At 42.1% G+C, this 24116-nt stretch overlaps 1 protein-coding gene across 1 annotated transcript in view; it reads right to left on the reverse strand.

Moving 5' to 3' along the window:
* Nucleotides 1-24116, reverse strand: part of LOC134572042 (cyclic nucleotide-binding domain-containing protein 2-like) — a 259641-nt gene that overhangs the window by 95106 nt on the left and 140419 nt on the right. The window contains exons 8-9 of the mRNA XM_063430831.1: nucleotides 11558-11641; nucleotides 1211-1356 (exon numbers count right to left, since the gene is read on the reverse strand). Coding sequence (XP_063286901.1) covers nucleotides 1211-1356; nucleotides 11558-11641 — 230 coding nt within the window. The remainder of the gene's footprint in view (nucleotides 1-1210; nucleotides 1357-11557; nucleotides 11642-24116) is intronic.

Below are 24116 nucleotides of genomic sequence, written 5' to 3' on the forward strand. Positions count from 1 at the left end.
AATAAATAAAAATATTTTATTAATAAATAAATGTCCAGTCTATCGCCAAATCCTACTGCTTCCATCTCAAAAACATTGCACGCATCCTTCCCTAATTAACTCTACTTGCCCCATTGCAGTCTATAATGAATGCGGCAGTGAGGCTCATCTTCCTGCCTGCCCGCACCTCCTACGCCTCATCCCTCTGTCAGTCCCTGCATTGGCTTCCTGTAAGATATAGGGCTCAATATAAAATCTTGGTTCTTGCTTTTAAATCTCTACATAATGCTACTCCCACCTATCTATCCTCCCTAATACACAAGTATGTCCCTTATAGACCCCTACACTCTGCTGAAGATCTATCCTCTGTTCGTACTCCCACCTCTGATGATTGTTTCCAAGACTTCTCTAGGGCTGCACCATTCCTGTGGAACTCTCTTCCCTTTTCCGTTAGATGCTCAGTCTCCACTCCTTCAAAAAAATCATTTGACATGCAAATCAATTTATAACTTTTTTGACATGCGTTTTTCTGTATTTTTTTTTTCTGTCTCTCACTGTTAAAATATACCTACCATTAGGCAACTCCACTAGCCACTCCTCAGATGGCAACTAGAAGTGTTTCCTGGGGCAGTGCTGCACACTGTGCAGTACTGCCATTCAGTGTCTTCACCCTCTGAATGCAGACACTGAACTTTCCTCATAGAGATGCATTGATTCAATGCATCTGTACGAGGAGATGCTGATTGGCCAGGGCTGTGTTTGGCTTGTGTTTGCTCTGCCCCAGATCTGCCTCCTTGACATTCTTAGCCAATCCTGTGGGAAAGAATTTTGATTGGCTTACATAATCACTTCTGATCATGTCAGCAAAGCAGGCAGGTCAGGGGCAGAAGCAGCAGCTGCAGAATACATGTTCGTACACTGACCCTACAGTGTTCCTTTAAGAACTGCTCATCAATGTGTTTTTACAAATGGAAATAGGTAGTAAAATGTATCCCCAAAAGACTTTAAGAAAATAAATCTGTTTTACATGGATAATATTGTAGCACACATACTGCTCATTTGTTTTACACTCCCTCTAGAACTCATTTCTATAAAACACAGCATGGCTCATTAGAAATGAGTGATACGATAGTTAACAGAGTATTTTCTTGACTATTAAGGTGCTTTACGTGTTGCCAGTAGTTTATATTTAAAACCCATACTTGAGAAGTAGATTCATTAGAGCATTCACCTGTAGAAGGTATGGACACAAATCCTTGGGTTATTGTACGGAAGCTTATGAACCGGCCATCCGGAAAGGAGATCGATGCTATTCAGAAATTTGATATGTTCCAGCCCTTCTTGAAGCTCGCTGTTTGAAAAAATGTTCAAAAAATCCTAGCAAAAATAAATAATTATGTGTTATATGCAAATGCAGTACAAATGCAGAAATACCAATTAACCTTAGTTCAGTAAGATACGTCTATATCTCAGCAGAGTTCTTAATATTCCGATTTATGCTTATTGTAGTTCGAGTTTGATACATAGACAGATAAATATTTCATAGAATTTTTAATCTCTAGTTTAGCTCGGGCCTTTAGTTATGAATAATTACAGAAAGTAGAAGAACAGGGTTTAACCTCTAATGGTAAGCCACCACCAGAGACCTCCTGGCACCATAACAACTTAATTTAGATTAAGTTGTTATGGTGCCAAAACTCTTACTTTATTGTTGGTGATCATTTTAAGTGACCTTAATTATTCAAAAATCTACCAACCAGATTTTACATAGATTCATACAACTCAAAACTATCTTATTAGCTCCTTGTAATTAATGTATATGTGAAATATTCTAGGGGGTCTCTAACTACTTACAAAGGGGTGCCTTCACTTCGAAGTTTAAATAAACTTTTTTTATAATATATATTTTTAATTTCCTAAATTTAGAAATGTTAACTTCAGATTCGTTATATTGTATGTGTTTTGTTTGCACTATAATTACATAAGATTAATTACTTATACGGTCATTCATTTCACGGTTTGCATACCTGATATTCTAAACTTTGACCAGTGTTTTATTCTGGTCTAAGCATTTTTTTTCCCTTTCTTTACATTGAGAAAGGTTTGAATTGCAATTATGAAATAATTGAAGTGGACTTGAAACCTAGGGGCTATAATAATATAAGCTTTTTCAAATATAAAATAAAATCATTTTAACTTGAACAGTGGTGGATAATGTAGAAACTATTGATTATAATAATTACTTTCGCGATCCATAAGGATTAATTTGATCCATTCAAGAAATTGGTACTTTATCAGTAATGGCTACTGATATCAAATTAGTGTACCTGAGCTCATTTATTTAATGCTTATGTATTTGGCATTAACAAAGTGCTAAGTTTATATGAAGGGCAAGAATTCCTGGAATTGAGGATTTTCAGAATAACTATCCCTTTTTCAAGAAGAAAATAAAATGATGAGCTAAGTTAATTGTAAAACATTATGATTATAATCAATCTCTCATCTCATACAACATTTGCACAAATTATTCTTTCTTTCTGAATATATTTTATCATTAATCACTTGGCAGGACTGAAAATTGGTACTATAATGTATAATCAGAACATCATATTAAAATTATGCAGTGAATTACTGCTCTCGTATAGTGCTCAATGTAAACGAAAGAGGATTTCATTACCCACAATGTGATTTGTTTTTCAGCATACTGAAAATTAGAAAAACCATATACCCGTACCAAGTGCAGATGATACAGCCACTGCCACTGGAATGCAACAATCAAATAAAACTATTAGCAAATTTCTGCATATAAATTCTATTAAACTACTGAATAATAATCTGTGACCTTATATCTTGCAAAAACATTTTTGGGCTCACTAGAGAATGGAAAACAATTTATTTTGTGTTAATTTTTTTATATTTTTTTTTATTATACATGTGATTTTTTTCCACAATCTGGGGGGGAACTTATTATGCTATCGGCAGATACCCAAAAAATGTGCAGCACGAAGTGTGAGGGGAGGGAAGAGGTGGATAATGAGACAGGGGATAAGTAACTAGCGGATGGTGACCGCCTGAGATGAGAGATTGTGAGGCTCAAAACTGCAGACACCACAAGGCACTAGGGATCCTCTGGCCACACAGTAAGCGGAAGGAAGGCGATGGGAAGGCTGGGAGAAGTAGCAATCCCCAGGAAGGGTCTAAGATATAAGCAATTGCTCTGACAGTAGTTAATTTGTAGGACAAAGACCCCTCGCCACGTAGCATCGGCCACCGTCACAACACAAATACAGATTCAGGAACATGACCACTCGGGTCCCAAGCCACTGACCCTCCTCTAAGGGGGGCATTCCCGATATCTACAGTGCAGCGAACACATAGCCCCATTATGACCCACAGAGTACTCACACCGGCGTCTCACAACCCACGGGACCCACAACCAGAACTCAGAACATGGGATAATAGGAGACATGCTACACCCGCAGCTGCCCACGCATGGACGAAACAGACTGCGACTAGCCTCATGACACACGCACATAGGGGTAGCTTCCCAGTCAGAAGAAGGGCCTACACGGGCCACACCTTCTCAATACTAGACAGACGCCGCTCTCCGTAGCAGACGGCTGGACAGACGGATATCCCAGGTGCCGCTCAGGACCAATTGGGACATTCCCGCCCCCATCGGCCTGAGGCAGACGAGGTATACCCGAGTTCCCCGAAAGGTTAGGACCAAAAATACTCTCATCTGGAAAGAGAGTCTCTGTCCAGGAGGGGCCCCAGACACCATACCTACTGGGTCTAAGGGCCACACCACCAGGACTGCAGTCCATTGACCAGACCACAACCTAGGTCCCTATAGGACCACAACACTGACACACCCACCTTCTTTCCTATCCCTGTCACTCTCGCTCCCCCCTCCACCCACCTCTCTCCCCTCCTCCAGACTCCCTAACGCCCCTCTCCCGTAAACCTCTGCCACGGGAACCCCAGATGGCCACCCCAGTGACGTCAGCCCCGGGAGGTGCACACTACACCAGGGAAGACCTGAACGTCATCTCGTACAACGTCCGGGGCCTCAACATTCGGGAGAAGCGCTCCCGACTCCTACGAGACCTGAAACGATACCATGCATCTGTGGCTCTTATACAGTATACACACTTTCAGGAGAGCCCGCAACTACCCACTGGGGCTCTTCAGCAACAACCACACTGGGAGTGGGAATCTTGTTCTCCAGGGAAACACCATTCATTGAAATAGACACACTTCGGTGCCCCCACGGCAGATACATCTTTGCGAAAGGGACCATCCACAACCAGACATACACCTTCGCGAATATATATGCGCCGAACGCCGACCAACACAGATTCCTCTGATCGGCACTGGCCACCCTGATGAGATTCGCAGACGGCACCCTGATCGTGGGTGGGGACTTTAACCTGCCACTACTCCCCCAGGATTCCTCGGCAAACGCCGCTCAGCAGACGCCCAACAGACATACGCAGACGTTACAGCTACTACACCACCATCAATTCACAGACTGCTGGAGAGCGCTTAATCCCACCGTGAGGGGCTACACATTCTATTCCACAACCCACGCCACGTACAGTAGGCTGGACTATTTCTTCCTACCATACCACCGCCTACCCCTTCTCGTGGAGTCGGACATTCTACCCATGACGTGGTCGGATCATAATCCCATCCGCATACGACTCAAGTCACCCCTGTTCAGACCCCGCCAGGTGTCCTGGTGTCTCAATGAATCGATCCTGACAGACCCAGCCCTGGTCACCGCTACCAAACAAACCATCCAAGACTACTTCCTTGCTAACGAGACAGAAGACACGACACCCCTGCTGTGCTGGGAGGCGCATAAAGCAGTGCTTCGGGGGCACTTTATTGCGCACTGTTCCGCGCGGAAAAAGGCACACAACCATAGAAACATAGAAACATAGAATGTGATGGCAGATAAGAACCATTCGGCCCATCTAGTCTGCCCAGTTTTCTAAATACTTTAATTAGTCCCTGGCATTATCTTATAGTTAGGATAGCCTTATGCCTATCCCACGCATGCTTAAACTCCTTTACTGTGTTAACCTCTACCACTTCAGCTGGAAGGCTATTCCATGCATCCACTACCCTCTCAGTAAAGTAATACTTCCTGATATTATTTTTAAACCTTTGTCCTTCTAATTTTAGACTATGTCCTCTGGTTGTGGTAGTTTTTCTTCCTTTAAATATAGTCTCCTCCTTTACTGTGTTGATTCCCTTTATGTATTTAAATGTTTCTATCATATCCCCCCTGTCTCGTCTTTCCACCAAGCTATACATGTTAAGATCCTTTAACCTTTCCTGGTAAGTTTTATCCTGCAATCCATGAACCAGTTTAGTAGCCCTTCTTTGAACTCTCTCTAAGGTATCAATATCCTTCTGAAGATATGGTCTCCAGTACTGTGTACAGTACTCCAAGTGAGGTCTCACCAGTGTTCTGTACAATGGCATGAGCACTTCCCTCTTTCTATTGCTAATACCTCTCCCTATACAACCAAGCATTCTGCTAGCATTTCCTGCTGCTCTATTACATTGTCTGCCTACCTTTAAGTCCTCAGAAATAATCACCCCTAAATCGCTTTCCTCAGATGTTGAGGCTAGGACTCTATCAAATATTCTGTACTCTGCCCTTGGGTTTTTTACGTCCAAGATGCATTATCTTGCACTTATCCACATTAAATGTCAGTTGCCACATTTCTGACCATTTTTCTAGTTTACCTAAATCATTTGCCATTTGGCTTATCCCTCCTGGAACATCAACCCTGTTACATATCTTAGTCTCATCAGCAAAAAGACATACCTTACCATCAAGACCTTCTGCAATATCACTAATAAAACTATTAAAGAGAATGGGTCCAAGTACAGATCCCTGAGGTACCCCACCAGACAATAACGGACCTCAACAAGGATATTGTGGAACTGGAATATCATCATAAGCAGACTCTGGACCCCACGACCTACCGTGACCTCCTTCTGAAGCGCACCCATCTCACAGAACACCTGAACCAGGCAATCCAATGCTCCTTCCAACAATTCCAACACATGGTGTATGAACACGGAAATAAATGTGGCAGACTCCTAGCAACCTTACTAAAAAAGCGCAGGAACCACCTTTATATTCCCAAAATTCAAAATGCTTCTGGGCGCATGTGCCACCTACCCGACCAGATTTTGGCCGCATTCACCCAATATTATGAGGACCTCTACAATCTACTACGAGACACACAGGCAGCCGAAACACCCCGCAGGAGCGAGGCGATCCGCGCGTACCTGGACTCAGCAGGATTGAATCAAATAGATGCCTCGGACCGGGATGAATTGGAGGCCCCCGTAACCGTGGAAGAGCTGCCGTGCACAATCAAAAAGGCTAAGACAGGGAAAGCACCGGGGCCAGATGGACTCCCACTATTGTATTATAAAACCTTCCTACCAGACCTCCTGCCAAAATTACATTTGGCTCTGAACTCGATCCTAGACGGCGCAACCCCGTCAACCTCGTTCACGGCTGCAAACATCACCCTCCTCTCGAAAGAGGGCAAGGACCCGTCACTGTGTGCAAGCTACCGCACAATATCGGTCCTGGATGTGGACGTCAAGCTCCTGGCCAGTGTGTTGGCTAGCCGCTTGCCGCCATTACTCCCATGGTAAACCCAGACCAAACAGGGTTCATTCCCGGGAGAGAGGTTCGGGATAACACTATACGGGCACTGAACCTGATCTCGGTAGCTGCACAGTCCAACCAACAGACCCTGATCCTCTCCACGGACGCCAAGAAGGCTGGGCATTCCTCTTTGAAACCCTTTGGAGCCTGGGCATCGGCCCCAAATTCATACAATGGTTAGAGGCGCTTTACAGTGACCCCGACGGCACGACTCCGCATCAATGGGGCCCTCACGGACCCGTTCCGAATACGCAATGGGCACCAGGGCTGCCCCCTGTCCCCCCTGCTATTTGCACTCACCCTGGAACCGTTCCTTAATAACATCAGAGTTAATGGGGAGATTCGCGGACTCGGTATAGCCACGCACACCACAAAGTTCTGGCCTATGCAGATGACCTCCTCTTCATCGTACAACACCCAGCCACGACACTGCAAATGATCATGACGGAATTCGAGAAGTACGGCAAAGTCTCCAACCTACGCATCAACTACACCAAGTCTGAAATCTTAAATCTCAATGTTGGACACACCCAGACACAGTCACTCAGACGCCGCTTCCCCTTCCGTTGGTGCACCACCAAGATGCGATACCTAAGGATGTGGCTCACACCACACCTGGAAAACCTATACACTCTCAATTTCCTACCACTCCTCAAGACCACGCAGGCGGAACTCCAAACCTGGAACGATCACTACATATCCTGGGTAGGCCGCATCAACGCAGTGAAGATGACCCTACTCCGCCAATTCCTATTCGTTTTTCAAACTATACCGATCACGGTACATCCATCCAGAAGGCAGTCCGACACTTCATATGGAAAGGCAAATGCCCCCGAATAGCACACTCTCAACTGACCCTCCCTAAACTCAAAGGGGGACTGGCCCTCCCCGACTTCAGGAAATACTACATGGCAACTCACCTAACTCAGATCATCAGCTGGTCGACTGCATCACTAGATAAATAGTGATGTCGCGAACATAAAATTTTCGGTTCGCAAACGGCGAACGTGAACTTCCGCAAACGTTCGCGAACCGGGCGAACCCCCATAGACTTCAATGGGCAGGCGAATTTTAAAACCCACCCTCAACATCACCCTCCCTCACCACCCTCAGCATCACCACCCTCACCACCCTCAGCATAACCACCCACCCCCCTCAGCCTCATCCCTCACCACCCTCAGCTCACCCCCACCCTCCTCAGCCTCACCCCCTCACCACCCTCAGCCTCACCCCCTCACCACCCTCACCATCAACCCCTCCTTCTCACATCACCCCCTCCTTCTTACATCACCCCTCCTTCTCACATCACCCCCCTCCTTCTCACATCACATCACCCACCTCACTCTCACATCACCCCCTCACTCTCACATCACCCCCCTCACTCTCACATCAACCCCCCTCACTCTCACATCACCCCCCTCCTTCTCACATCACCCCCGCTCACTCTCACCATCACCCCGCTCTCCCTCTCACCATCACCCTCCTTTCCTTCTCACCATCACCCCCCTCACACCATCACCCGCCATACAGAAACACACTTCAGTCTCTGACAAAAACACAAACATGCTCACAGAGACATACATTCTCACACACAAGGATACTCTCTGTCAGACACACTCTCAAGCACATGCACAGGTAAACTGTGCATCAATGTTTATATGTGACACTTTTTTGTTAGTGGGGCCTCATGTTTGAGTTTCGCCTAAGGCCTCATAAAGTCTAGAGCCGCCTCTGTTGCACGTTATCAACTGTGTATTTATATCAGCAGCTCCACCACTAGTTATAAATCAAGTGTCGCCCCATGAGATGAGACTAGTGAATAACATAATACATGAACGGTTAAGGTAAAGGCATGTAAGGAACTACGACAATAAACAATGACATGTTTAAATGCTTGCTGCTTTACTATTAGTTAATGTGCAGAGAGCAGTTCATGTGATCAAAGGCATGGTGTGGAGGATCGGCTATAGTGGGACATGCTTGGCAGGCTGCTGTTTACTGCTTGTGCTCATCCGATCCCTTCTGGGCACCAGGTGCAGACCCTGGGAGTCCCTGATACCTGGAACAACAAAGGCAAGTCTCTGGCTGAGTGCCGGGTTCGCGGCTTGAGGTGGTGGAAGCTTGTTTTGTCGGGTGGTCAGATCTGTCCCGGTGGTGCTTCACGTCCGGTGCGGGATTGTGGTGGCTTAAGGTGGAGGCGAGTGCTTGACATGGGCAGGCTCTGCATTTCTGTTTGTGCCTCCGGTCCTGTCTTCGACGCCTTTTGCGTTGGTGGATTTTAATGGGGACTGCTTCGCTTAGCTGTGGTGGAGCTTGTTGGGGCTGTGGTGGAGCTTGTTGGGGCTTCCTGCTTGTTATTTGCTTCCAAAATTGATTAAAGTCTGTCCAGCTTAGACTCAATATCCTGCCATGCTTTGCTGGTACCAGGAGGACACGCAGCTGCCGCCATATTGGGAGAGTCACAGATGAGTATGTCAGCCTGGGCGGCTGTGCTCTGTGCGTCTATTAGCTCCAGACAGCCTCTCAGGGGTGGACTGGGATAACCCCCACCGGTCCAAGGGGGGGTAACGGAGCTCCTGCCGGGAAGTAGCTGCTCCTGAGCATCCCAGGATCGGGAGATCGGCCACCTCTCCCGCCCGGTGAGCACCAGGCCACACTTGCCACGCGGAGGTAAGACTCTGTCGAGTTGCTGACCGCTATTAAGCATGTCGGGTCGGTCAGGTAGGAGCAACATTGCTGGGTCATCCCCTTCTGGGGTGAAATTCGCTTGTTGATAGCTGCTTAAAGTGAGATATTGAGGGAGCTCACACGAAGTGCGTCTTTCCTCCATGACAGCTAGGCCCCACCCCCGGAAGCTGCATTCTTAGTGAGAGGAGGGACAGTGTAGCTGCTGCTGATTTAATAGGGAAATCGATAGCTAGGCTAGTGTATTCAGTGTCCACTACAGTCCTGAAGGACTCATCTGATTTCTGCTGTAAGGACAGCACCCCAAAAGGCCCTTTTAGGGCTAGAACATCAGTCTGCTATTTTTTTTTCTGTGTAATCTAATTCCAGTTGCCTGCCTGCCAGCGTGTGTGTCAGGCTCACAGCGTATACTGTGCCCACTTGCCCAGTGCCACCACTCATATCTGGTGTTACAATAGCTTGCATTTAAAAAAAAAAAAAAGTTTTGGACTGTAATATAATAGCAATCAGTTTCCTTCACACGAGTGCGTTTCAGGGCCTGCCAGGGCACAGTGTCACACCAGTGCAACTCATATCTGGTGTAACAGTAGTGTACATTTAAAAAAAATACAGGGGGCTTGTTGTCACCTTTCGGGGACCCCTGGTGTTGTACATGGCTGGGTGGAGGAAGAGACCTTCAATGACATCAGTGAGGACCAAGGAACGGGACATGGCTAGCTTGGTATCCAACCTTGTTCAAATGGGGAGTTTGCGGTTCTGCAAATGGACTGTTTGCGGTTGTTTGCGGTGCGTTAAACGGGGAGTTTGGTCTGTCACTGTGAAGCGGGCGTAACCCTTATACTACCTGATCAATACAACATCATACCTGATGTTTTAAAGCAGGTTATTCCAAACAATTTAGGAATGTTAGGTGATTTATGCCCTTTATGGATTAAAACCAGACTCTGCATCAACTATGTAATTTTCCATGGGAGTTTTGCCATGGATCCCCCTCCGGCATGCCACAGTCCAGGTGTTAGTCCCCTTGAAACAACTTTTCCATCACTATTGTGGCCAGAAAGAGTCCCTGTGGGTTTTAAAATTCGCCTGCCTATTGAAGTCTATGGCGGTTCGCCCGGTTCGCCCGTTCACGAACATTTGCGGAAGTTCGCGTTCGCCATTCGCGAACCGAAAATTTTATGTTTGCGACATCACTTCCCACCAGCAGTGGTTAAAGTCTTTTCAGGTCTTCTAGGTGGCTTTCCAAGTCTCAGCCAAAGGATCATGCCCCCCACAGGGACCCAGTAGCCCCAGTCCCCCACCCCAACAGTCAATTCAGGCCGCAGTCAGGTAGAACACCAGAACTTCCACTTCTTCTCTCACCACTCTGGCCACTTCACCACCACGGGCTCCATCTGGCATCCAAGCCCCCAGGGACCTTGACTCATGGGTAAGAGAGTAGACGGCGTCAAGCCTCTTCACTAGGCACAGATGCAGAGGCAACTCGGCTTCCTTAATTAAGCAAGCAGGGAGAAGGTCAGTGGCCGCTCTCCGTCGTGCGCCCACCACCTGTGGGCCACAGCTCCACCAAACAAGGCTCAATCAGTATAAAATCCAACCTAAGTAAGGATGGTCATCGCCTCTAGTAGCATGTCGACTGGGCAGTCTGGAACATTGGCCACAGGTCAGGCCATCTGCAGCGATGGGCACCAGATCACAGGTGCAGTCAGGTAAGCAGGAGGGGCAAGTAGAACAAAACTTATTCACAGTTCATGATTACTCTCCCGAACCACGAAGAGGAGGGAACAGGGCTAGCCACTCAGTCATTTCCGAGCCAAAAGCATTGGTTTGCTGGTGTCGTTTTTATTGTGCAGAATTTGGATCTCCAGCTTGGTCCGTGCTCATACTCTTATACGGTATACAAACTCTGTGAGCTTTCTCATCATATTAGTTTCCTCAGGGAGCACATGGTGAGTAGTCCACAGGCCAAATATTCGGCCCAAACCGGATGCACCACAGGGCTTACACCACACTATAATGTGTACCCAAATTGGTCCGGGATAGTTGTGGATTGAGCAGTATGCCCTCAGTCTGGAGCTGATGAAGAGGGAATGCATGCAGCTTGTCCGTCAAGCCCCACCCCCCAAAAATATATTTAGAAGAAATTAATGAAATATTCTTTAAAGTAATACTTTGCTTTACACTTACCTGCCTTGCTATGGCAAGTAAAGAAACTGTATCATGACACACGACAGTGGCATTCCTCTTTGCACCAGTCAAAATAGCAACATCCTAGAAATAAAACAAAACAAATATTTAACAAATCAATTCTAGTTATTGGAATTTTGCACGAACAGTTACACCATTTAAAAAACTCTAAAACCAGGATGTCAAACTGTGGGCTCAGCTGACTTTACACTGTAAGTTACTTACTTTTCAGATGGACTTCCCGCCAAAGATTTTAAAGAATTGTGTTTTTTGTTATCCACAGACATCAGGTTTTTTTTTTTTTAACACTGTACTATTATTCAATATATTTGTATATGTATATATATATATATAAACAGCGGTCTGGAACTGCACTCTCGGTCCTTTTTAAATTGAAACATTTCTTTATTGCATCAAATATACGACGTTTCGGTCCACACAGGGACCTTCCTCAGGATAGACTGACAATTAAAACATAAAACTTACTCACATATATACCCCCCCAAATAACATAATTTACTGACTTACCCCAGGTGTGTTCCGCTGAGATCGGCGTCCTCCCCTCTCGTGTGCGCCTGCGCGCTAACAACCTGTCGCTTCCTGGACGTCAACTTGTCACGTGTAAACGTGACTAGACGTCGCTGTCTAGGTAACGAGTACACTATCTCCTTGGAAACCCGCTGTAAATATAAAACAGTTGGGTTTCTATATACGGGAGACAGGATCGGAGTATTGGCTTTACTCAACGGAACACCCTGCCAAATAGAATTAATTTAAAAATGTTTTGATTTCATATATATACAAAGCGAGCAGAAGGTTAAGGGAGGTTCTAGATAGTATTGGACCCTTAAGTCCTCTTAAGCGATTACCTATCCATTATACCTTCCTAACGAAGATTATTCACGTGATTACGTAGTGACTTTAACTATATATATACTATACTATGTATTCATGTACAAAGTGAAGTGTATGTTATGATGTTGTTCTCTAGTGAAACGAATATGTTAAACTATGTGAAACACAAAATATAAAGGATATATGTATGTCCAGAATAAACTAAATGAATTAATAATGATACAAAATTAATAAAAAAAATATGCAAATATATAAAAAATATATAATAATAAATGATATGTGCACTACTGAAAAAACGTACAAATATTACATTTAAATAGTGTAGTGAAAAAATGTGTATTTTCAAACACTAGTGTATGCGTGATTTACGTCGTATGTGCCTATAATAATATAGCTTATATTATGTGTTCATATATTATAAATATTAGGCAATGACCAGAATGGAAACTCACTTATATAGCTATCCTCCATATCCCTATCTACACCCATGCTGTACCTATATATATATATGTATTTAGAGTACCCTCTGGATCATACTATTGAGCTCTAATTACTTGGTTGTTGGGATTGTGTCCCTACAACCAACTCTTTTCCAAAAAAAATATATCTCTCCACAATATTCTTTGAGAGAAACCCTCCATAATGTTTAACTAGCTGACCGTGCTTACTTTGCTAACTGATCAATTGTTGAGGCTTTTAAACCCCTAACTTGAAACATTATATCAATATAGTATCCCCAGATAACTCCAAATGAAATCAAAATGTAACTTTAAAAACAATTATATACAAAGCGGAAGATTTGCTGACTTCATTTTTTGACATTGTTACAAAAAAGAATGATACGTTAATAGTTCATTCAATCCCTTTGGGTAGACTGTGTCCAGTATGAAAATCCAATGTGTTTCCTTATTCAATAACAGCTTGCCTCTATCTCCTCCTCTGCGTGGTTCCGGAATGTGGTCTATTGCTGTAAATTTGAGTACTGCTAGGGGGTGTCCCTTTTCCAAATAATGTTTGGCAACAGGTTTATCACTGTGCCCGTCTCTGTAAGCTGTGCGTATATTGGATCTATGTCCTCTTATACGTTCACACAAAGGTGTTTCCGTTTTGCCTATATATGATAGCCCGCAGGGGCAATTCAGCTTATATATTACAAACTGAGTCTTGCAAGTAATAGTGTAGTTGATTGTATATGTCTTATTTGTATGAGGATGATTGAAAGTCCTGGCGGGGATCATGTGGCTACAAGTGACACATCCGAGGCATCTAATGCTTCCTCTCTGTTGGATTTTGTTGGTTCGTGCATAACTATGCACTGGATCTGTCCTGACTAATATGTCACGAAGGTTTTTGTTCCGTTTATAACTAATCATTGGTTTTTGATTGAAAATGTTCGGTAATGTTGTATCCCGTGCTAGCATGCTCCAATTTCTTTTAACGATATTAGATAGTTTCTCTGATGCTGCATTATACGTCAATGGACGATTCTGCGATATCAAAGGAATCTTCGGGACTTGGTGTTTCGCCTGTTCTAATGCCACATCCAATTGTTTAGTATTGCAGCCTCGATTTAAGAATTTGATTTTCATCTGTTGCAATTGTTCATCTTTTATTTGCTCATCAGAGTTGTTGCGTATGGTCCTTAGGAACTGTGCCTTAGGCAATGAAGTTTTCAATTTTTCAGGATGCGCACTCTGTGCATGAAGGATCGTATTACGATCAGTGGGCTTAGTGTACAATGAGTAGTGTATATTATTTTCTTTAATCCAGATTTGTAGGTCTAGGAAATGTACTTTCTCCTTACTGATCTCTGCTGTAAATTGTATCGGGCTCTCCATCTTGTTAAGGTTTGTCACCATATCTTGTGCTTCTTGTTCAGTTCCTGTCCATATTATGAACAAATCATCGATGAACCTAAACAACTTTAAAAAAATTTCCCCATACCTTGGTAGAATGTGAGTTGTTTCATAAATGTACATATACGCGTTAGCGTACATGGGGGCCATTGCCGCCCCCATAGAAGTACCCGCTTTCTGCATGTACCAATCGTCTTCAAATCTGAAGTAATTATTTGATAATGCCAACTCCAGTAGTTGTAGAGTATACTCGATTGGAGGACCATTATACACTTTAGAGTGTGTTAGGACTTGCCTCATAGCTTCGATCCCTTGATTGTGTGGTATAACCGTATAAAGACTTTTCACGTCCATGGTAATGAGCACTATTGGGAGCTGCCCCAACTGCATTGATGACAATTCCTTTATTAAAGACGGAGTGTCCTTGATGCAGGTTTTTAATTCAGCGATCGGTTGTTTAAATAGTGTATCCAACCATTTTGCTATAGGTTCCAACACACCTCCCACCGCAGAGACGATAGGACGTCCTGGGGGGTGTGTTGGATCCTTATGCATTTTGGGGATTGTGTAAATGACTGGAATCTTCGGAGTTTTGTTGAACAGGTAGCCCGCCGTTGAGGGATCTATATATCCTGCGAGTACTCCTGTTTATATATATATATATATAAAATGAATGATATATTTATATACATAATGAATTAGAGTACAATGAATTATCTTTAATTATAGTACAAATGTGAAAACATCTCATATAATATATCTGTATATAGTGGTGGAACTAAACAAGAGAGGGCACTGGTGCAAGAATATTTTGGGCCCCCCTATCGCAAGGAACACCAAAATGTAGATCCCCATTTGTTGTGCAATCCTGCAATGCTTTTCCAGTTGAGGATCTACCATTTGCCGATTCTTGCAGTGTTGTATTTAGCACTGAGTAGTGTTTGGATGTAAACATTTGTTCGTATGGCGTATGTGCATGTGTGTGTGAATGTAGGGGTAGTGCTGTGTATTTGTATGCACTGTTTTCATTGGAAACCATTGGTTTACTTGTGTGTAGTGTTTGTCTTTGAATACAGGGGTGTGTCTGCATGTAGTCTTGACACTTGAAAGCAAGGATGTATGTGTGTAGTGTTTGCGTTTGAATACTAACATGTATGCACATATACATATACACTGTGAAACACACCCACTGATACACACACACACAGACATACATTTATACACATGCTGACACCATGCAGATGCAAACAGTAATACACATACAGATGCACACATACACAGGTACAGACAGGCAGATACAGACACACAAAGAGAGATACACGGACACATAGGAGAACACACTGACAAACATGCAGGTACACAGATGCACAGATACGCACACTGACACAAATGAGGATGAGCAAAAACACTAATTCACATAAAGATAAACTGACACACACACTGACACATATGCAGATGCACAGGCACACATATATATTGATAACATGCATACAGATACACACACACACAATAACACATGCGCAGAGACACAGAAACACAGATACACATAATGACACTCATTCAGACATGGCATACATACTTATACACAGAGCACACACTGACAAACATACAAATACACAGACGCACAGATACACACTGATGCTCATGCAAATACACAGTCACACACATACAGATACACAAACACACAGATACAAACACTGACACACGTATATTTACATAGACATACAAAGGGGCACGCACATATACACATACAGATACACACATATAAAGAGACACACATGCAAAATGTAATTTTTTTTAGTCACATCTAAAAACATATTGCCATCAGGTGGCCCTAACTGCATGGGCCTCCCCATGGCCCCTGGTAGTTTCACCGCTGTCCATATAACGTATCTGAATAGCAATTTTTATTGTCAACTGTTTATCACCCATCTGCTTACTTTTCCAAGTTATAGGAACACTCCAACACTCCAAAGCACTGCAGAGATTTAGGGGTCTACTCTGATGTTTCTTGTCTTATTTCATAAAATCAAGGATTTCGTGAATAATATGTGCTTAATAATGTAACCCTCTTAGTAACACCTCACATGTGCCAACCAGACATCTAGGGGGGTTTTCTTCATCACTCACCTTGAATGATCACTCAAGATGGAAGTGAGGGATGCTCAGAGAGAAGCGTCTGATTAGACAGGAGATCAAGGGATGATCTCTTAGAAGTGGTGTGGTAATTTCATTTTTAGAGACTCGTGGGGACCCCTAAATCTAAAGTAAAAAAACAAAAAAGATACCCTCTAACATTATATAATTATTATAAATATATTCTTTCTAATATTGGGGTGTTCATTGAATACAGAATTCTATAATTAAGTAAAGATGACTCAACAGTGATTGTCGGGGGGCGGGGCCTGACCGCCATGCTGCATGGTCGCACGAAACAACAGCTCCAACAACTTCTGACTTTTTAAGCCTAAAAGAGTTACTCCTGAACATGCCTGACGACCAAAAGATATGGACTTACACCCATCGGAGCTCCGGTCCTGAGGAGAGGCTAGCAGCAACTGCTTTAGTCCCTCAGGGAGATACACACTGTTCTCACTGGATGAGGCCTACTTGGGCGGTGAGCGGGGTGGACGGCCGCTGCCCCGCTATCCTGCACAGTGGTATAAAGCTGGACTCACCTAACCGTCTGTACCAGGCCCCGTTCCCCCCCTTTGGGCCGGTGGGGGTGATCCCGGCCCACGCCCTGGGGCTGCTACCGGGGAGGAGATCGTGGGACCCCAGAGGACTGCCGACCCACAGCCTTGGCCGCAAGCCACGGCTAAAATGGCGGCAGCCACACACTCACCAACTCGCCCTAATTAAACTGCTAGTTGCTACACTTTGAGGGATACAACTACCACAAATCCCAGACGGGCCCTAAACACAGGCGAAGGGCAACCAGACCGACGAGTACACAAATACTCACTGCATTGCCACCAGCCCAACTTATGTTCCCGAAAAGCCCGGGACAACACGCAAAATGGATGCCGCGGAGGAGGTGAGCAGCCGCAAACAGCTCCGATCCAGCTCACACTAATCAGACCCTGCAGATATGCCCTCAGGTTGGCCCGGGCGGCAGGCAACCGGTGCACAGCAACGCTCCCTCTCCTGGAAATGACCCGCAGCACGTCCATTGCGACACCGCAGGGACTGACGGCAGACGCGCAACAAGACAACCCTAGCAGCTGGAGGATATCGGACGAGGCAAACATCATGCAACCATCATGACAAATAGGAACTCTCAAGTCTTCTGTCTCCATAACATGGACTCTATGTAGTACCTTCAGCCTTATTAAATGTTAAACGCATTACACATTGATTGGGGTACTGGTAGTCAACCACATTTCCTAGTAGCTCCCTCAGCCTTATCTCATGTGAAACACATTACACATCAATTGGAGTACTGGTGGTTAACCACCTGAGGTGGGGGTCCTGGGGCGTTCACACACGATAAGCAGACACTCATTTATAGCATCTCAGCATTTATACTATAGAAGTATATCCTCAGCCTGTGAAGCGCAACGCATAGTTAGAAATGTTTTATTCTGTTTAAATCGACTACTCAGCGACATTTGTTCTGTTTTTGTTTTTTTTCTGCATGTATAATCTTACTTGTACACCATACAAAAAAAAAGCGCACAACATCCTGACACTCTCAGCATAAACCTGTGCTTATATTTCTTGTTAAATGCCTATGTCATATATTGAGCTTGTACTTACCATTGCGCTTCCAAAAATAAAGAATTATATAACAGTGATTGTCATAGGTGGTTGATCCAAAGGCTAAACTATATAGAAGTATATTTTAAAGAGCAAGATGTCCTGTATTGTTATTTCACCCTTTAATTATTACCATGAGACGTGGCATGGTGGCAAGTTGAAGGGAACCCATTCACTATTGAAAGTGCAGGCTTAATGGAAATCAATTGTTCTATTATTTATTTAAGCAGTTTTATGAGAATTACATAATAAATCCATGTTCTAGTAAATTGTACATTCCATTCGAAGAGACAGATCAGATTAGTTCTTCTGGCTCAGGGATGAACTCAATAGCACTGATTGCTCCAGAGGGAGGTACGTTCAAGCTCTTCGTAGAATATACAATGATTGCCCATAATCATAGTAAAGGACATCAATTCACTCAGCATTGTTAAGAAAGTCAGTTATACATGGGTCTATTCACTAAACTGCAAGTTTTAATTAGCTGCCAACTTGCAGCACGCTCAAATAATTTTCGACAGCTACTGAGAGTCATTAGGTGACCCAACACAACTGTTTTATTAATTGTCTCCACAAGATATTTAAAATGTTAATGGTTGTCTTAACTATTTTTTTTTTTGTAGTCATAAGTCTTAAGCAATACATTAAACCCTTTTAGGAATAGAATAGGCAAAGCCCTTCTCATTGATGGTCATGACATATCGTTACTTCTCAGCATCTTCTGCAGTACCATATGCTGAATGTGATTAATGTTTTAAATGTAAATCTTAGCTCTCTCTCTCTATATATATATAGGGTAAGCAAACAGGAATGTTAAATGGGTAAGCAAACAGGAATGTGTATATTTAACATTCCTGTTTGCTTACCCATGGTAAATTGGGAGCAAGCTAGGATAAGTTGTGTGCACTACTTGCACAAGGGGCTGATGATACCAAATAACAAAAAGAAAATATACAGAATCCAGTTCTCCCTCCAATTAAGTGGAATAATATTAAAAGAGCAGTCATTAATTAGTTATAGTACATTGGAGTTGAGGCAGGCTTACATAATTTCCAAATAGAGAGGGATGTCATGTGAGACATGGGTGTGCAGGCCTAAAAATGGTGGGCCAGTTATGTGAGCTGCATAAATAGCATTGCCGAAAATGGTGGACCTGTCCAGAGAGGAGATCCACCAACCCGAACAAGGTGCATATCAGTCTTGCATGAATGCAAATGGCGGAACTGCTGGTCAGGAGGCCTAACGGGTGACCCATTCACTTAGGGCAACCCTAGTCTGTGTAAAGCGGCGGTACTGGGAGGAAGTGAGTCATTTCATTCCAGCTTACCAGTGAGCCGCGAGGGAGAGAGAGGGGAGCACAATAGAGAGGAAGGAGACTGAGAGCTAGAACAAGTCTGTACCTGGGAATCTGTACGTGTGCCAGTGTTTGTATCTGTATGTGTGGAAGTGTGTGCATATGCGTGTTTGTGTATCATGATGTTTCAGTGTGTGGCTGTCTACATGTGTGCGTGTCAGTGTATATTTGCATACATCTCAGCATTTTAACTCCAACACTACACACAAATATACCCTGCATTCAAACATCAACACTACATACAGACACATCCCTGCATTCAAAAGCAAACACTATACACAAGTAAACCACTGCTTTCAAATGACAACAGTACATAGAAACACACAACACTACACACAAATAAACATTCACACACACTTACTCCATACAAAAACATACTTGCACTCAAACACAAACCCTGCAAGGATAGACAAATGGTAGATTCCCAGCATGTTTTTCAATCCTTGCGCTAGGGTGTCCCCCCAAAAATTCTTGCACCAGGACCTCACTACTTTAGTTCTACCCCAATGCCAAGTGCAACTCACACTGCCCAGCTCCATTACAGCACTCGTACAGCATTCACAGGATTGTTTTTAATACCGGGGCAAAGGATTTCTGTATCACCATTGTCTTTCAAAATACGAAGAATAATTGATTATTGTGTTGCATGTACCAACAAACAGGATTTCTAATTGCTAAATGCTTCCTAATTAAATTGGGATTGTGCATTATAATCTGATTTCAAGTAATGAGTAAACAATAGCTTGATATCTGTCAGGCCGCTTTTTTCTCAAAAGAAATGACAGCAGTTTATGATAATGCACCTCAGAGATTTATGGGAGTTAACCATAATTTATTCAAATGAAGCCTTTTCCTATTTTGTCAACATATTTGTCACAGTCTATTGTGAGTTCATATTTGATTATATAGCTAATTCAGCAGGTTAACTACACAGACTCTGAAACCAGTTTTTAGAAAACATTTTAATCTTTGATAATTATGGAATATTTTGTCCGTGTTTTATATTTTTGTTGTCATTTGATAATGACACTAACTAATGGTTGATGATTTTGAACTGTGATCCATTGGTTGTAGTAAAGAAGAATGTGGAAAATGCACATTTAATATGGAGAACACAAACTGAAAATATTAGCAAGAACGATAAAGTGATATATATTCCCAAGATGTTCATTGTTTCACTCACTCATTCCAAAACCCACATATACACATATTTACAGGAGCCCAAGAAACAAGGCTGCATTTCCTATAAAGGGGTTGTGTAGACACATCCAGACATCATTTTCATGTTCTCGTTTCTTGAGCAATGTTTCGACTTTCTGCTCCCCTAACATACCATTACAAACGCAAGTTTTCCATTTTACAACATTTGCAGTGCAGTAAAACAATTTCCATGAAACGGGTATTGGATTTATTGAACAACCTATGTCTAAAGCAACAATCAAAGTATGTTTTTCAGAAGTATTGCAGTTTTTTTCAATAATATTTAAATGCATTTTCAAAAAAGGGCCCTTTTTTCATGGATACTAAATTGATTAAGTTTGATACTTAAATAATGCACTTACAACATCATATTTTACTGGAAAAGTGAACCCATTGCCAATTTATAGTTTAAACAAATAAAATAATATTACTTTCAGTAATAAAGAAATTCTTGAGCACTTCCTATAATTCATCAGCTAGCCAAATGTCACCTTGTAAACAGGTCGCTATCTTATATCTTTCAAAGCAAAGAGCTAATCAAAAGTTAATAAGACATTTTTATTTCTTTCTCTAACACGGCCAGAGACAAGCTTACATTGTAACTACTAAAGGAACACTCAAAGCACCATAACTACTACATCAGTTCAAAAGAAAGGGAAGGAAATAAAGGGGGGCTTAAGAAGACATAAGAGACCCTCTTTCCATGGACCTTTCCATTGACCTCCCTTAATACTGTCGTTATTATAGGAGACAGACATCATCTAGGATGTACTTTCTGACTGTTTCCATATCTAAATAATATTTTCTGAAAACGTAAAAATGTTAATTATGTAACAAACTCATCTTATGGTTACTTTCAAGTGTATTTGGACCCTTAAGAAATTTAAAAGTTTGCATTATTACATAGAAGCCAAAACAATAAGAATACTGCAAGATATTGATAAAGATTTAGGGTGAACGCGAAACGCATCCAGAACCCATTTAGGTTATTTACCTAGCTTTAAATATCTTATCCCTCCACCCCCCCACCCTTCCTTCTCACGGCTGCATTGATCTAGCAGGCTTTGAATTTTTGTTATATTTTGATATGGATTTTATCTAGATTACATGTCACTTATGACGTCTGTCTATATCTTTTGAACCATATTGCACATTATTTAATAAGCGGAGTGCTTTTGATGATCCACCTCATTTAGATGGTTCCGAGCTTACTGCTGTCTTTTTCTGAGATTGTGGTAAAGATAAAATCTATTAAAAGCTTGCTAGATCTACCTCGAGCACACAGTAATCCCTGCATACTGCAATACTCTTCTTATTTTGGCTTTTGCGTTTCGTGACTACTCACATCTACTCCAATCCATGCAACTAAATAAAAATATTATAAAATGTTTTTATCAAGGCACATACAAAGAAATAGAACATTCACTATAAGCAATATTCAGTTGGTATATCCATTGATATACAGTAATATAGTTAAGCTGCCCTGCTAACAAAGAAGAGAAAATAGATCAAAATACTCCCTGTGGCTATAGATAAACAAATATATAGTAAAAGGTATAGCATACATCATTGACTATAAAGAAGATAGTACAGGATGAGTGTTCTGTATCACATTCCAAAATAATTGAACGTTGAGCAGGTCCCCTGATGGAACGTGGTAGATAACTTGGGATTCTCAACACATCAGGCATTCTCACTAATCACATTCTGTGAAAACCTTGGGTATTGCTGAAAAATCCTCCACTACAGCTAATTAGACAGCCCACAGGTAGATGAGTCAGGTGTAGCTAATTAAGTGGAATGTGGATGTTCGAATACACATCAAGAATCCTGAAAATCGCTTGAAGCGGTGCCTCTAAGCCCGAGCTAGAACACATGTGCTGTGACCTGGGACTGATTGCTACTGAGCTTTATATTTTTTACCTTCTCACTTTCTGCTTAATCGTATGATTAAGGGCTGCATGCAAGAGGCAATGAAAATGAGGCACATGTAAATAAGTCTAAGTGCATCTTCTAGGGTTTTGTTTGAATTGACGATAAAAGTATATATAGAAGAAAACTTTAAATGTATGCACAAAAAACTAAAAAAAAAGAGATACATCCAATCTAAAAAAAATAAAAAGCAAAAACAAAACATAAATAATGGTAAGGATATATATAGTTTGCAAGCAGTAAATGGTAAAGAGCCTTGTATAAAATCAGTGAATACAATTAATATCTTTGAAAGTGCACTTTGAAAAAGACTGAAAAGTCGAAACGCGTTAGTGTTCTTGGACTTTGCTATTCTATTTTATTTTTTTAAGTTTTTATTGCTGTTATTTTATCACTGTTCTATTTTGAAGTAAATGCTTCTCATCGTCCTCATGTATATAGATTTATTTATTCTCATCTGAGAAGGAAGAGATAGAGATTTCGTGCTGAAAACCTGAATAACCTTATTATTCGAATGCAGATGAAGTCAGATCCTGCTTTCTAAGGCTCTGAAGATTGTGAGTGACCCAATACCTCTGTTATAGATCCACTTGTTGTTATGCAGTATTACGCTATGTCTATGCTGTTATATTATCTTTTACAGATTGATCAAGAGGTCTTACAATTATAAGTATTGTTTATTGTTTTATTTGCACCCCTCTCACTGTGTTTAGGAAGTAACATTACCTGCTGTCTGATTGAAAGCCACTTTATAAAAATGTAAATTGAAATCTGCGCTTTTTGAAAAAATTATATGAGGGGACACACTCTTCACAACTTAAGCTTTTCAGAAAGCTAAACTGATTTAGGGGTGTGGAGTGTCCCTTTAAGCCCTGCACCACATAGATAGCTCACTGCAGGGAGTATGCAGCCTAGCAGGAGGATGAAATCAGTGCCCAGAGGACCCAAAGTAATTTATATATAAACAGTTAAATGCAAAACTAGAATGAGAGACAATACTTTCACTGGTATTCATATTTCTAATACTGCAATAGTATTCATTTAGGAATAGCCTGCAAGTAAATAGACTGTGATAAATGCTAACACACAATCAAATTAGTCGTTATTAATTCTGCTTTATGACAATAAAGGTTACAATGATGTATTACATTTGTATGAAAAGAAAAGAATTTCCCAAGTAAGGGAAATGGTCCGGGAACATTTAAAACCACATTCTGAGATTATGGTAATTTATTTTAATGATGTACCCTGCATATCATAGTCTACTGAGTGAGTCATATTTACAGAAAATTGTGTTCATGTGGTCTTCAATCATGTTAAAACCCTCTAAACCATATTCAATCTGCTTTATCATTACACTGTAATAATCCTAATTATTATCAATGTGGAAGTCATATAAAGAGAACAGATATTTTATTTGTCTGGCTCGTAGAGTTGATGCGGTTTAGATCTGTGGACTTTTAAGCTATTACATAATGATACAGAATTAGAGGCGAAGAAAAATAATTTGCAACACACACACGCGACAGTGAAATTAGTAGGAAAACTATAGAGGGAAATGTAACCACGCAAAAATACATGATGGATATAATTAAAACTGTCT

Source organism: Pelobates fuscus, chromosome 1, assembly GCF_036172605.1.
Source record: "Pelobates fuscus isolate aPelFus1 chromosome 1, aPelFus1.pri, whole genome shotgun sequence".
NCBI lineage: Eukaryota > Metazoa > Chordata > Amphibia > Anura > Pelobatidae > Pelobates > Pelobates fuscus.